General features: G+C 46.4%; 1 protein-coding gene across 2 annotated transcripts in view; it reads left to right on the forward strand.

Moving 5' to 3' along the window:
- Positions 1-16,489, forward strand: part of TTC21A (tetratricopeptide repeat domain 21A) — a 1,029,691-nt gene that overhangs the window by 480,055 nt on the left and 533,147 nt on the right. For both annotated transcript variants that reach the window (XM_069647746.1, XM_069647747.1), the window contains exon 11: positions 7,494-7,694. In XM_069647746.1, coding sequence (XP_069503847.1) covers positions 7,494-7,694 — 201 coding nt within the window. The remainder of the gene's footprint in view (positions 1-7,493; positions 7,695-16,489) is intronic.

Genomic DNA, 16,489 nt, shown 5'->3' on the forward strand with positions numbered 1-16,489 from the left:
ACTGGGACGTGTCACGCAACAATTTCCTGCACGTGCAGGTGACTATAGGCGCGCATATGCTGTTGACGGGTTTACGCGCTAAGGGCCTTTGCTGACGTGTGGGATTTCACTACCTATCAGGCTGTCCACGCGTTCACACACGAGAGACCACGCTCCTGGCCAGGAGGCGAAATTACTGCCCCCCAGAGCCCTGAGCACGCTCCCACCTGCCATCTGCTGCTGCCTGACTGCCTGCTGGCCACGTGCCCCACAGTGCTGGTGGGTGGGGGTGTTGGGAGACATGGGTGGGGGCCTGGTGGAGGGTGCCCCTGCACTGGTGGGGGTGGTGGGAGACATGGGTGGGGGCTTGGTGGAGAGTGCCCCTGGTGGCGGGGGGTGGGGGTGGTGGGAGACATGGGTGGGGGCCTGGTGGAGGCTGCCCCTGGTGGCGGGAGGGTGGGGGTGGTGGGAGACATGAGTGGGGGCCTGGTGGAGGCTGCCCCTGCACTGCTGGGGGGGTGGGGGTGCAGGGGGACATGAGCAGGTGTGCAGGGTAGTCCCCTGTTTTGTAGGCTGCCTGCAGGGGCCGTGGAGGGTGTACAGGGAACACCTGTGAGGACCCACCCAGCCTAATCGCGTGTGATGATTCCCACGCACCCCTGTAATACACGTACCCTGGCTAATCACGTGTATGACTTCACGTGTACCCCTGTAATACACTTACCCTGGCTAATCGCGTGTTAAACTTCCCGCGTACCCCTGTAATACACGTACCCTGGCCAATCGCGTGTTAAACTTCCCGCGTACCCCTGTAATACACGTACCCTGGCTAATCGCGTGTATGACTTCACGTGTACCCCTGTAATACACTTACCCTGGCTAATCGCGTGTTAAACTTCCCGCGTACCCCTGTAATACACTTACCCTGGCTAATCGCGTGTTAAACTTCCCGCGTACCCCTGTAATACACTTACCCTGGCTAATCGCGTGTTTAACTTCCCGCGTACCCCTGTAATACACGTACCCTGGCCAATCGCGTGTTGAACTTCCCGCGTACCCCTGTAATACACGTACCCTGGCCAATCGCGTGTTAAACTTCCCGCGTACCCCTGTAATACACGTACCCTGGCTAATCGCGTGTATAACTTCACGCGTACCCCTGTAATACACGTACCCTGGCCAATCGCGTGTTAAACTTCCCGCGTACCCCTGTAATACACGTACCCTGGCCAATCGCGTGTTAAACTTCCCGCGTACCCCTGTAATACACGTACCCTGGCTAATCGCGTGTTGAACTTCCCGCGTACCCCTGTAATACACTTACCCTGGCTAATCGCGTGTTAAACTTCCCGCGTACCCCTGTAATACACGTACCCTGGCCAATCGCGTGTTAGACTTCCCGCGTACCCCTGTAATACACGTACCCTGGCTAATCGCGTGTATGACTTCACGTGTACCCCTGTAATACACTTACCCTGGCTAATCGCGTGTTAAACTTCCCGCGTACCCCTGTAATACACGTACCCTGGCCAATCGCGTGTTAGACTTCCTGCGTACCCCTGTAATACACGTACCCTGGCTAATCGCGTGTATGACTTCACGTGTACCCCTGTAATACACTTACCCTGGCTAATCGCGTGTTAAACTTCCCGCGTACCCCTGTAATACACGTACCCTGGCCAATCGCGTGTTAAACTTCCCGCGTACCCCTGTAATACACGTACCCTGGCTAATCGCGTGTATGACTTCACGTGTACCCCTGATATGCACGTTACCCGCTTTGCGTTCCTTGTTTGGCTGCCCTGTAAACTGGTCCAGGGTTAGCGCAGCCCTTTGCGATGATTTAGCGATTTTGCTGGCTTTTCCTTGCGCGAGGGCGTTCTTGGGGGCGTTACTGGCGCTGCTGCAGGGTCGCTGCGATACTCTGCGCCACGGCTGGTTTGGGAGCATGAAATCCATGAATACGCTGTGCGCGGAAATCGGTTTTATCGCACGTGCCTGGCGCAGTCAATCGCATGCGGACACTCTGCGCCAGCCGCTTGCGACACTTTTCTGCGAAATTCTATGAATTACCCTGTCAATCTTTACTGGTTGAGAAAAGAGTAAGGAATGGATGTGTTTTGGCTCCTGCCTTATTTAACCTCTTTAGTAATGATTTTGCTAGGCAAATGTTATCTCTGATAGCTGATGCTCTGGTCTAAATGGACCCCCAATAAGTATTTTATTATTTGTAGAGGATATCGTTCTACTATCAAAAGCCAAGTCTGGTCTAAAACAGCAGTTGTCATCGAAGAATTATCTATGTGTTAAGAAGGGACATACATTATCTGAAAATGAAGGCACTTGTTTGTTATGGGGAAAAAGGAGAAAGACTCCAAGATGATGGATCACATATCAAATAAGTTGTTTCTCATTATTACCAGAGTGTTAGATTTAATAAACTGGACTCGTGGCATGAGCAAATAAATATATCTAATACAATTGTAATTCATAATTCTGCTGCGGTTTTGAGATGTGCATGTGAGCAGCGAGATAAAGCAGAAGCACTTGCACTTATAGTTTGCAAGGCAAAGGCCAGACAGGGGTGTATGTATGGTGCAAAGAGGTTGCCTTTGAAATAGGGTGATCCTCAATTCAAGCGCTAGTACATTTTAAGCCTATGTTATGCTGGATAAAACGATAGCGATCCTGTGAGCGATCTCCCCTTTTAGAGAAGCTGCAGATAATTTGCTAAACCAGTAAAATTATATAGAGCTTCACTGGTTTAAACATGCAAATGATAGTTTGAGATCGATTGGGCCATTCCATTCTTAGGAGAACATAAGAAGTATAAATGAAAACATCTGATTAAATTACCAAAGAGAAATACAGTTCCTGGTATTTCTAGCCAGCTTTGTGCCCCAGCTCGAACAGTCAATTGTTTTCTAGTTATTTGAAATTGAAAATTAAGCATGTTTTTAGAAATATCTAGACCTGGCACAGAACTCCTATAGTAGATCTCTTGTCTTAAAGCTACATTTGGGTAGTTCACTTGTTGGTTCACTTAAGAAGAAATGCAATTCAGTACGCGCAGATCTATGTCCCAGATGCAAAATAGAAAAAGTATTTGTCCAACACTTCCTATGCCCCTCTAGTATAACATCCGTCCATAGGAGACCCTGCTTGAGGAGTCATGGAGTACTTAATCTTGAGACTGCTTTATATCTGTGCATTTCATTATCCATTTCGGTATTCATTTGGTGTTTCTATGTATCTCCTTTATGTTTGGTGTCATGCCCACCCCGCTTCACACAACAAACACCTGGTGGAGGGAGGCGTGTCTACCCTCGCCTGCATTTCTCACAACGTTCATCCAGGGCAGCAAGGAGCCAAGTGTGAGCTGCAAGGACGTGCTGCCATGGCGACCAAAAGTGCCTGTCCCGTTGCGCACGTGCGTTGCAGAGGGGCAGTACTTCCATTGCGAAGTGTGCAGACAGACATGTCAACCACCGCAAGGTGCGTGGCTCCTCCGACTGGACTGCCACTGATGTTTTTCTGCTGGGCTCGTGCTCATCACGCTGCCCTCTATGTCCCTTAAGGGAAATGCAAGCGAGGGGAAATACTCCTCCCATCACCCGGTAAGCAGCTTGCTGCGTAAAGCGCAGTGGGTGGGTCACTTGGTGCCATAGGAGTTGTCTGTCTTTGGTAAATCATTGAGTTGAAGCAGCTGAATTTGTTAATTTTACTATTCATTATGCTCCCCACAATGTGTGCTCTCTGCTGTTGATTTTATTCCCTAGGAACTTTGAAGTTGGAGTCATGAAGATGTTGTCAATTTACTAGAAGTTGTGTTTATGAATTTACATGGGATTTAATTGAGTACATATGATTTAATTAGCCTTCTTTTGAAAGTACGTATTGTGATGCTTTTGATTTTTTTTTATGCATGTTTACTGAAATGTCTTATGCTCTGCTTTTGTGGCACAAGTTGAAAAAAAGTATTTTGACTGACTGAATAATGTAAACCGCCGGATGCTAGAAGAACGTCTGTACACTCCAAAGAAGCAACATGGCCCATGGTACCGGTGCTCCTAAACCCTCTCGTGGTGAGCACGTTTGGCTGTTATTGTCATTTCTTTTTGCTATTTGTGGATATTTCCCCTCGGCTCTGTTACTGTGGACTACTTTTGCCTAACCCTTATTGGTGTTTTTTTGCTGAAATGATCTGATTGATCTCCTGGTTACCGGACCTGTGTTTACCCTGAAGGCTGCTGTCTACGGATTCTGCCTATACTGTTGTGTTGGACCCTGCTCTGTTAAGTGCTTTTCACCTGTGTTTTGGAACATTGCTTATTTCTCGAGTAATACCTGGGTTAACCATTAGATTGTGTTTCAAGAACATTCCTGGATTCTTGTTGACTACTTTTGGATTTTTGTGAACTTAGACTAACTTTATAGACGCGCCCTTGTTACTCCCAGGTGTAGTCATCTCAGTGTGTCTGTGTGCCATCGGGCACTATTGTTTGGATTTCCAATTGCCGGTATTGTTGACTGTGTCAAATCCATTGAATGTTGGACTCCCGAATTCGCACAAAAGGAGGAAGGTTTCTTCAATAGGTTCCCTCTCAATCATGCATTCATTCCAGGTAGGCTGCGGATATTGGGAAGTTTAAGATCATCATAACGAATGGTGTCATAAGTATATGTTTACACGCCTTGTATTTATTTTGCTGCTTTTGATCGTGATCCTCCTGCCTTTTCACCTGAGCCCTTAGTCAATCGGTTATTCACATCACTGTGCACTGTGCTCTCAGGAGGAAAGACTCCCTATAGTAGGAGGCATGGTATCCTCATAATTGTGGTGTTCAGGCTATGATGACATCCTCATAATTGTGGGATTCGAATCTCAACAAGTACAAAGGCAAACTCCAATCAAGTACAGATGCATGAGATACCAGTGTGAGGGAAATGTTTGAGCAAATGTTACCATAGACAGATATACCAAGCACCTCACGGTATATGCTATTGTGGTAGAGCCAAAGAACTGTGAAACACATACGAAGTCCTGGCAGGTGAGTATACCAGGCAGCTGAAATTGTATCAAGATTCCTTGCAGGTGAGTATACCAGGCGATCTGCAAAGTTACAAGAAATAGCACAGAAAGACTGTTACAGAACCTATAGCTTAAACAGAAACTGTGTCCAATGAGGACAGAAAGGAACTATTTGCTAAAGAGACATTTTTGCCATCCTATTTAAGAATCCAGGGGAAGGGGACTACCCTCTGGATCCAAGGGTCTTTACGTTGGAGAACATTTTCGTTGGAGTCATCCTTATACTTTTGGTTTTGATCACTTTTGACAACATCAAGTTAAAGACATTTTGTTGCACCCCTTTATTGTTTTGTTTATAGTGTGAGGATCAGGATAGGATGTTTTGGACACAAGGATGGCTTTTCTGTTACTGACATCCTGTCAGACAGATCCTTAGTTTTCGGTTTCTAGATAGGGAAGTTCCTCTTTAGAATAGGGTCAGAGAGGTAATTTCCCAACACCTTTTTATTTAATAAGTCTCTTTAACCAAAAACATGACAACTTTGTGTCCAGCGTTCATTCCTGACTCTGCACAGTGCATAGTGAGTGTTGAGATTTCAACACCCAGAATTAACCTACTTTTGCCAGCTAGTGTGGATTCCTACAGATATGAACATCGTATGTCGGCTCCCCTGTCAGTGCTCTGCACTTTCCCTGTACCACATAAATCAAGGGAAACCATATTATGCTACAGGGAGGAATTCCAGAAGGACCAGAGTGGTTATTACTCGGGGTCGTACAGGGACAGTGCAAAGCACTGACAGGGGGGCCTGACCGTTGATGTTAGTATCTGTACTGCATATTGAGTGAGATAATAATTTGCCTAGTACAAATATAGACAAACAACTCTTAGTAAACATGATAAGAAAGGAAAGGAAGATCAGAAAAGAATTGCATCTTGTAGACCCCAAAAAATCCCACTAATACTTCTTGGAAATGTTTAATGTTTTTGAAATGTGATTTTTAATGGTAAGGACAGAAGAGTGGGACATGTCTAGTACAATGTTAATAAAGTATACTTTGGCAAATCAAGCATTTTGTGTTTTGAATTTCAATCATCTGGTGTTTGAATTGAAACCCATACAGCCGTGGCCTGTAAGCTTAATATCATAGATCGTGCCTTTATTTAATGAACATTGTCCTTTTGCTGAATTGCTCAGAGGAGTATTATAAAGTGTACGGTACAAGGGTAGGGTGGACATTGGAGCAGGCAGAGTATTCCTTGCATTTATATGGCAGTGTTTTTGTCTAGAGGTGTCCTTTACTTTAGGTACAGCTTGAATGGCTGGGGTGTTAGTCCTTTCCTAAAGGGGATGGATGTATTGTCTGTCCCTATATTTTAACAGATACATCTTCAGGCATATCCCTCAACTTTGGGAAAGTATGATTTCAACTACAACTTTGAATTCCATGTGATAATAAATATTACAAAACCCTTTAATGTCCTTAAACAAATGTTTCACCTAAAGCACCAACATCTATTTTGTTTTCTAACGGTGGGTCCTGCTTGATATGGTATAAGAATTGTTGCATCCTGTTTCTGTTAATACACAAATAAGCAGAGACAACAGTGGGATAAAGGTATAGTGGGTCAAACTGGAATATACAAACTAAATGAAAGAAGAGACCCAAACTACTATGCACTATGTATCTGGCTTACATCTCATACTTGACATATGAAGAAATTACTATATGTATCCATATTTATATGTAATTAAATAGTTATAATAACCATCAAGAGAGAGCAATACATAGTTCATATAACTATTTTATTAATATATTCTTTTAAAAACACATACAATATACATTTTAATCAGATTGTAAAATGTCTCTGTATTGCCATAAAGTGACTAGTGCAACCCATTTAAAGTGACATGTGCAATTTCATTTCACAAGTTCAAATACTATTATATAGTTGAAGGTTATAAAAGAAAATACAAGTCTAGCCTCAAAAATGTTCTGTTTTTTAAATCTTTGAGATACGCTTCTGTGGGCAAGGTACCTCTCATCACTTCTTCCAAAGCAGCTCTCAGAGGTGATGCTTGTTTAATTTTGTTCACATTGTAGCTATTCAAAAATAGTTGTGCAGTTTTTACCCCAATCTTATCACACACATATTATAGGGCCACTGCTAGCACAGTGGGATGAGATTGTGATCATCAACACTACAGTATCATGTAACTGGGCACCCAAATCATACCTGACAAAGAAGAAAAAAAATCTTTGCAAAAAGAATAAAAGTCCTCATCTTGTAGTTTGGCACGTAGGAACATTTACCTTATCTTTATTTTGTAGCTGCTAATAATTTTATTCCTATAGTATCCTTCAAAACAGTATCACATGTTGTTAATGGAGTGGGCCACCATTCAGCACAGCATTCTAGGTTGACCCTGTGTGTTCTCTTTAATTAATACCAATGACATCTTTTTTTTTTTATTTCCAGGAGCTATCTTACATTGAGGCTCTCCTAGCCTCAAAAAAAGAGAAGGATGAGAAAGTTGTCACTGCTCTCCTCAAAGAGGTTGTAGAGCTTCATTTTTCTGCCATTCGCGGAGTTCCTTTGGGTATGGAGTACTTCGAAAAACTTAGCCCTGGCTTCCTTGTCGATGTGGTGAAACAATATCTAGTCCTTTGCCCAAAACAGGTGGGAAATCTTTTGAATTCGTAATTTTTCAGTGTGTTTGCATTATTTCTATCTGTCCAAGATATATGCTATGGGATGTTGAGTGGAGCACAGGGACCGCTGCATGATGGCATTAAATTATAGAAATTCCTTCCTCATCACATATATTCATTTTTGACCCTTCACTCACATGAAAGTGTTTTTGTTTTGCAATAATGCTTTTGGAGAAGAAACTCTTGTACTTCAAGCAAAGTTATCTATTCAGGAGTTTAGTGGTCAGAAGTGGAGAATTCCGTCAGGAAAATGTGTCTGGCATGTTGGTGTTCTAAGAACTCTCTGTTTAGACCAGACTAGCTGCCTCTGTGGCCTGACTAATACACCTGTGAATAATGTAAACCAAGGATTATGGTGCTCCTTATAAATGGTCTAGAGTTAGGAAACAGTTTTCCTGAACACTCTGCCCTCCAAATCCCCACAATGGGATTACTGCCACATTCATTGCCACTGAGGCACTTCTCACTTTCCACTCTACCTACCTGCTTAGTTGCTGGATCATTTCCTAGATATGACTGATTCTAGGTATGATCTGAAGCTAGGACCATTGTAAGGCTGTCCCATTAGAGGCAGATCAGCCCAGTTTGATCATCATTGGGGAACTACCTGGGCTTTTCTCAGGTGCTACTGTAGTCCACTGAATTATGTTATTGTTTCCGATATCTTCTGGTATGATAGAGGAGTGTCTTACCCGGTTTGGACACAGTCCAGGAACTGTCTACCTGGGCTTTTCTCATGTGCTGCTATAGTCCACCGCATTCTGTTATTGTTGCTGATATCTTTCGTTATGATGGTGGAGTGTTTTACCCGGGCAGACTGTGGTGGCTAAATGGTGCTGCCACCCTGTATCGCCTGGATGATTGAAGTTAGGCAGTGCTGATGAGCATGACTGGTTGGGGGAGAAGGGGCCAAGCTGTTGCCCAAAGTGACAACACTGAGGTTCCAAGGATAAAGTGGGATTTTAGGTAATCTTTTCAGTGCTTCGAGGGATTTTGCCAACATAGTGGGAACAAGCCTCTTAACGTGTGATATGGTGTGAAACTGGATGATGGACAATCGACCCCTAATCGCAAGAAATGTTAACAATCCAGATGTTTTCCCCTGAGAAAAGATACAGAGAGGTATTGCACAAGACAAGCAATATTTTGAAATTGCAAGAGATAAGTATCACAGCAGGAAAAGCACTTTAGAGGTGACCTGGAAACGAATGTGCTAAAAGTGGGTGTCAAGTCTTTCAAGAACTCATGAATAAAGGCAGAAAGTAACAGACCAATCTAGACACCTAAGTACGGAACCTCCATAAGGAATCTGGCATAACTGAGCAGGCGGGCGTGCAAAGAATGTGTCATTGGCTACTGACCCTCTTGAAGATAATGGGCCTCATTATAACTCCGGCGGTAGCAGTGCCGGTAAAAATAGCAGGTTGCCGCTAGAGTTGTTTTTTTTCTGGTGCCGGGCTTTAGGGAATCGCCAGGCATTACAACCCTGACGGTCCGTGAAGCCAGGCGTCAGAAAATGTAACTCCCCATTCCCATTTGACTCCCATAGGACTCAATGGTAATAGGGAGGATGGTAGCACCGGCACCATTCACAATGGTGCCGGTGCTACCGTCAAAGTCTGCGAGCGGGTGCCGTTCTGCCCACCAGGTCGACAGCATTTATGACTCTCATTACTGCTATGGACGCCTGGAATACCCTGTCGACTGGAAGGTGTAAGGGCCCTGTGACTGGTCCTGGGAACCAGCCTCTAACATATAAGCCCCTGGGGTTCTCTATTTGTTCCACTCCCGGTGTCCCAGTAAACATGGTCCGTTCCCTCCTCAGTGGGCAGCAGGGGGGCATAGAGTGTACGTAGAGTCCCGTGACTCTACAGCACCCATAGCCGCTTGTGTAGCCTACTCCAAGATGGCCACCCCCAGTTCTAGCGAAGGGCCAAACCCAAGATGGCGTCTTCAAACATACGTCGGAATGACGTGGGATGTCGACACAGTACGGGACCTAAACTGAGGACCAATCTGATCCGTTCAAGGAAATGAAGATGGATGAGCCGGGGATAGACTTTGCGTCTCAATGCTCCATGAGTTCTATGCGAGCGGACGCTCTTCTATTCCTTCCATCCTTCTGCTATCTTCACTGCCAGCCCTCTCCTGCATTTGGTTGGGCTTCTTTCCTAAATCTCTTTCTGGATTCCTCAATTCTGCCTCCTGCCTCCTTTCCTGGTTGCTGATTGCTCCCTCAATCCTTGTCTTGGCCTGCTGACGCCATCCTGTCTCATCCTCTGCTGCTATACATTGGAGACAATCTTCGTTGGGTTTTTGCAGCTTTTAAATCTTTTCCCCAATTTCCATTTCTCTCTGAATCCACAATGCCCTCAGGTATTCCCTTCACCTTGAGTCACTTTCGAGCCTGAGGGGGTGGAGATGATGCTGATTTGAGGTTGCAGTGGTATTGGACTGCCCATCCCATCCTCTGTCCCATCCCCCTTTCTTTCATTGTCAACATGCGTTACTTCACCTTTCTGCAGCCGCATCATACCTATAGAGGAATGGTGCATCTAGTTTTGTGGGACACGTTAAGAAATCCACACTCCACGTTTTATCTTTTCTACTCTTCATCTCATCATTAAGTATCCCCTGGATGGTTTCATCCTCATTCTGAAACCAGTGTTATGTAGGTGCTCTAACACTAGCTAGGGGGTGGCAGTGTATGGTAGGTTGTAAGTGTTCTTTTAATGTTGGCCTTTGGATGTGTGCATTGTGTCAGAGGAGTTGTTGAAGGTCGCAGGGCTGAGAAACTGTCCCGGTCAGCGGAGGGAGCCCTATTCCCGATGCTGGAATGTCTGCCAACAGCCCCCTGTCCCAGTCGCTCCGTTCCTTCATCGGCAGACGTGGGTGTGATGGTGCTGCATCGAGACACCGGAGGGAGGCGGGTGGCCCCAGTGCCGCAAAGGAATTCGGGGAAGCCAGGCCGTGCCAGTTGGCCCAGTACAACAGTATTAAAATACAACAAACACCTTACACTACCCACTCCTCCTCTCTCTACTGATTTCAAATAAACGGTATCAGGTAATAATATCCCCATATATATGGTCGCCGTAAATAAATCGCCGGGAAAATGTCGTGGCAATATTATTTGGCTAACCATATATATGGGCACAGGGGCAAAAAAAAATTAAAAAATAAAAAAAAGACAAAAGAATTTTGGGGTTGCGAGGGTGTCCCCCGCATGTTCCGTGTAATAACGTCGCCACAAAAAACAGCCATTTTTCGGTGATATTTTTGCATGGCGAGATTTTTGTGGCGACATTATTACATGGAACCAAATAAACAGCTTGCAACTAATATGTCAACCAATACCTTCAATCACTGCACATGAAAATATAAAAATTACAATGTTATTCTTTTTCTGAGATTTACACATCTCACCTTATTCAACTCATCTAATAAAATGTCTTACAATACATATAATAATATAAAGTGCAAAAGTGTGCAATGGGGTTAGTTAGCAAAACAGTAGCCTGCAGAGCACCGAAGCAGAGAAATGGGGAAGCAGAGTCAGCGTCGGAAGGACTGCCATTGCGCAACACATCATGATCGCAGCTCCAGCAGACAGAGCCTACTGGAGCCTGTGCTCCGGGAAACACCATTAAGACATCACAGACTTCTACTAATGAAAGGCCTTAATGAAGGTCATGGTAACAACTTCACTAACCCACAAGGGAGAAAAAACTGGGCCTGCCAAAAGGCAGCAGGACTACATGAAGAAGAGGCCAGGCTTACAAACCCTTTTAAGCCCTCCCCATACCCTTCCCACGTCACACCCCTTTAGCCAGGTAAGCTACAGTGACAGTCGCGGAAAGGTAGTTGTGGTAGCATGGAAGTAGTGGTAACAGTAGAGTGGGAGTAGAAGGTGGAGCAGTAGTGAGGAGGAAGGAAGGAGTTAGTAGCAGAGGTACTGGTAGTCGAGTGGTGTTTGGAGATGGAGAATAAGGAGGAATAAGGAGAGTCTTGACATCTAAAGGTGGAGGTAGGCAGGCGGAGTGTACTATAGGAGGGACAGCAGTACCGTGGTAGGAGAACATCTTGGGACCTAGTGTAGGTTAGGGTCAGGTGAGACAGTGTGTGCAAGCAGAACAGGTAGATCTGGGCCGAAGCAGGCACTGTCCCATAATGTTCGTAGAGTACTATGCGGGTTAGGTTTGGGACAGCTAGTAGATCCATAGGGGAACAAGTAACCATTGTCTTAGGGATAACATCATTAGTCCCAGACAGAAGACCACAGGTGGCACCGATCAATAGTACTATATTAATAGTACTAATACCCGTTAAGGACATCTGGGTTAGGCAGGATGGAAGGGGCGGCCGGGGTAGGTGAGCGAGAGAGAGAGAGAGGCACAGCCCTAGCACCAATTCCTCAAGAACCCAATCAGCCCTGAGAACTACCCAAGAATACAGTGTCCAAATGTTTGTAAAGTCCCAAATAAACACCCTTGGACTTACTTCCAGAGTAAGCAGGGTTATTTGTGACAGGTCTCCCCATCACATTAGATTTCTGTGAGAAACAACCAGCGACTCTGGCCACTTCCCAGATCACCTGATGAGCGCCTAACAAATGCTGTTTTGTTTGCACGATAGGCAAAAGTATCATCTGGCCACTGGGCACAGCACTTAAATTAGAGGGATGCTTGAGACAGCTCTCCCTCAGCCTCTCAACCAATTCCTAGATCCTTGTGTAACACAGGGTACAATGTATCTGAGAGAGAAAGAGAGAGAGAGAGAGAGAGACAGACAGACAAAGAGAGAGAGAGAGCGAGAGAGGGAGAGATTGAGAGAAAGATTGAGAGAGAGAGAGAGAGAGAGAGAGAGAGAGAGAGAGAGAGAGAGAGAGAGAGTGTCATGATGCCTACCCCCGGAGCACCAGGCCAGGCCCAGCACCCCCGGAAGCAGGCATCATGCCCTCGGGTAAAAGCCCAGCAGCCCCTTATAGGGGCTCTTTGGACTCAGTCCTGGCGCCTGTGGCGCCAGGCTCATGTTGGACATCAGTCCTGGCGCCTGTGGCGCCAGGCTCATGTTGGACATCAGTCCTGGCGCCATAGGCGCCAGGCTCATAAAGGGAGGTGTTTTGTGCACTTACCTGATGCAGACCATGCTGCACGCTTCAGGCCTCCCTGAGACCTGAAAGGGACTATTTTTTCATAGGGACTATTTTTTCACTCGGCCGTGGGCAGGGAAGGATACATACCTAGTTGGGGAAGGATACATACCTGGGACTTCTTTGGAGGCTATTTAAGCCACGCCCAGACAGCAGCTCATGCTTCGCGTTGTTCTGCTTCCTGCAGCTTAACGCTCACCGTGTCTGCTCCTGCTCCTGGACTCCAGCCACGCCCGCCTCGAACCTGGAAGACCTGCAAGGAAGGAAGAGAAGAGAAAGGTGAAAACCAAGGACTATTTCAAACTTCTTACCTGCATCCGGAATCTTCTCGCCAGCATCCCTGAAGAAAGACTTCCATTTAAAAGCATCGCGTTGCTCGCTGCAGCGCCACGCTTCACTCACCTGTCCTCGAGACATCTCCCGGCTCCATCGCGGCTGTCAGCATCGGACGCCACATCTCTGCACCTAGGGGAGAGAGGAAGAAACAAAAGGTGAGCAGAAGGAACACAGAAGGAAAGCCTGATTAACAGCCATAATACTTACCGGCTTTTCTTCCACATTTCGGGTCGGCGCCGCCCCGTTGGCAGGTACCGTACCCCGGCCCCTATGGGGAAAGGACAAGAGACATTTCTGGGGAATGATAAGGACATTTAGAGGGATCGCCCTCATCACTACTCACCTCGGCAGTTTAACCTCTCGACGCATCGCCTTCATTCTGCACCTGAAATAAAGGACAGATCACAGGTTAGAAAGACAACATAAAGGGGGCCTCACTTGAACTTTGAACTTTCATGCTTACGGGGCATCGCTCAGGAAAGTCAAGTGGATTTTGCCAGCGCCATTCTGAAAACCAGTGAAGTAACTGGACGAACACGTGCCCCTGCACCAGAAGCAGGATGGAGAGTTCATCCTTCCAAACCATAAGGTGAGCTTAAACCGGGGTTTGGAGGAAGTTAGAGAGGAACGAAGGGGGAAGGGGGAAAGGGGGGATCTAGCACACTATTCTGCAGACTGTTAATCCCCTTTCTCATCTGCAGAAGGATATTCCTACGGGCCAGGCAAGCACGATTTAGAGGTCCTGTCCAATCGGTGTTCCGGGTCCTGCGCATCACGCTAGAAGAGGCCACAGCAATCCAGACTAGAACAGCGCCCCCGTGGGAACCAGGTGAGCGTTACAGAATGCGAAGCCTTCCTACAAATTCCCACCCAGGCGCTATGGAAACTTCCGAAACTGACCAGTTGTCCCAATTACTGGGGGAATTACGGGCCGAAGTACACGCCGCTCATCAAGAGACTAGTGCCCTCAGGAGGGAAGTGATTGTAATAAAGGATAGAGCTGATGACCTGGCTAGACAGCTTTTGCAAGGTCAAGCTGGACAAACTCCTTTACCCGGTTCCGGGGGGAACCCCGCTCCTGTGGTTTCCAGTAACCCAGTGCAGATTAATCTACCTGGAAACATGGCGCTGGCCCCACCTGAACGCTTTGCTGGGGACCCCAAACGATTCGCCGTATTTATGAATCAGTGTCGTTTGCACTTCCTATGCAGACCTGGGGCCTTCCCTAATGATCAGACCAAGGTAGCCTTTGTGTTGTCATATCTCAGCGGCTGTGCTGCCGATTGGTCAGTCCTACTGGTAACTCAAGATGACCCGATTCTTCGTGATTTTCAAGGATTTCAAACAAGCATGGAAAGGTTATTTGCTCAACACTCCCAGGGACAGGCTCTGGATGACGAACTTCTATCTCTGCGACAGGGCAATCAAGACCTTCTATCCTACATTGCAACCTTCAATAGACTAATTGTGGAAACTGGTTGGCCAGAGGATAAAAGAATCACGTTATTCTATCGAGGTCTACGCGGAGAACTTAAAGATGTCCTGGCACAAGTTGTAAATCCGCCCCAAGAATGCACTGAATATATAGACTTAGTGGTCCAATTGGATCACAGGCTGCAAAACAGAAAAGCAGATCGGTCCAAGTTTGAAACCCGGGTGTTGGCCAAGACCCACGCTAACCCCAAGGGGGCTGATGCCTCGGAGCCTATGCAAATCGGAGGTGTTAAAGGACCCCTAACTCAAAAAGAACGGGAAAGAAGACGACAGATGCAATTATGCCTTTATTGTGGGTCCTCTGGACACTTTCTACGAGATTGCCCGGTTAAGCCGCCCAAGAAGGTGGTATGAGCCGCTGATAAAATCCATGGAAACTCTGTATCGGGAAACGACCACGCTCGGGAAGCGTAGGGGTCCGCTTGCCGAGCTTGAAAACTAAGTCTCAGACCTCGCATTTCATTGTGCCAATGGTCCTCGTAGATCCGGAACAGCCTAAACGGTTGCATGCTATAAAGGCATACATCGATAGCGGGGCTATAGGAAACTATGTGAATCGAGAATTGGTCTCTAGGATAAACCTCCCTCTGCGTCCTAAAACCAACAAAGATGTCATCACCACAGTAGATGGAACCGAAATTGCCTCTCGACCGGTAACACATTCCACAGCTGAGGTGACACTTGTAGGTCCGGATGGCCATCGGGAGGCAGTTGTGTTTGATGTAATCAAGGCTCCACAGTTTCAGGTTATTCTCAGAATCCCTTGGTTAGAGAATTGATTGGCGAGTGAAGAGAATAACCTTCCCGGATTGTGCACAAACCTGCTACCCAGAAAATCCAAAGATTAATCTAGCATCAGTAACCTCTGTCCCCGTGCAACTACCTCCAGAGTACCAAGACTTTCAGGACGTCTTCCAAAAGGAACAGGCCAACACGTTACCTCCCCACAGATCGTACGATTGCCAAATCGATCTGGTGCCCGGTGCACAACCCCCTTGTAGCAGGATTTACGCCCTTACTGAACCAGAGAATCTGCATTTGAGACAATATTTAGATCAATACCTCGCCAATGGTTTCATTCGCCCGTCAAAGTCCCCGGCATCCTCAGCTTTGTTCTTCGTGCCTAAAAAAGAAGGCGACCTTAGAACTTGTATCGATTACCGCGCATTGAACCAGATAACTGTTAAAAATCGTTACCCTCTGCCTCTGATCCCTGAACTCCTTGACCAGGTGAAGGACGCTTGCGTATACACCAAGTTAGATTTCCGGGGGGATTATCATCTGGTACGAGTAAAAGAAGGCGACGAATGGAAAACGGCCTTCCGTACAAAATATGGACTATTCGAATACCAGGTGATGCCTTTCGGGTTGTGCAACGCGCCTGCAGCCTTCCAATTCTTCATGAACGATGTCCTTCGGGAACTCATTGATGTCTGTGTTGTCGTGTATATCGATGACATTCTTGTGTACTCCTCTTCGGAATCTGATCACAGAAAGCATGTCAGGGCCGTCCTAGAGAAACTGCGCCAGCACAAACTGTTTGCCAAGCTGGAAAAATGTGTTTTCCATACCACCGAGGTTGAGTTTCTCTGATTCATCCTGACACCTAAAGGGGTCCGAATGGATTCACGGAAAGTGGATTCCATCCTCAAATGGCCATCACCTAGTTCGGTGAAAGGTGTCCAAGGCATGCTTGGTTTTGCCAACTTTTATCGCAGGTTTATCCCAGAGTTTTCACGTGTGGTGCAACCCATCACTGCACTCTTGCGAAAAAATAAACG

The sequence above is a fragment of the Ambystoma mexicanum genome, chromosome 2q, assembly GCF_040938575.1.
Source record: "Ambystoma mexicanum isolate Mex_15411 chromosome 2q, UKY_AmexF1_1, whole genome shotgun sequence".
Classification (NCBI taxonomy): domain Eukaryota; kingdom Metazoa; phylum Chordata; class Amphibia; order Caudata; family Ambystomatidae; genus Ambystoma; species Ambystoma mexicanum.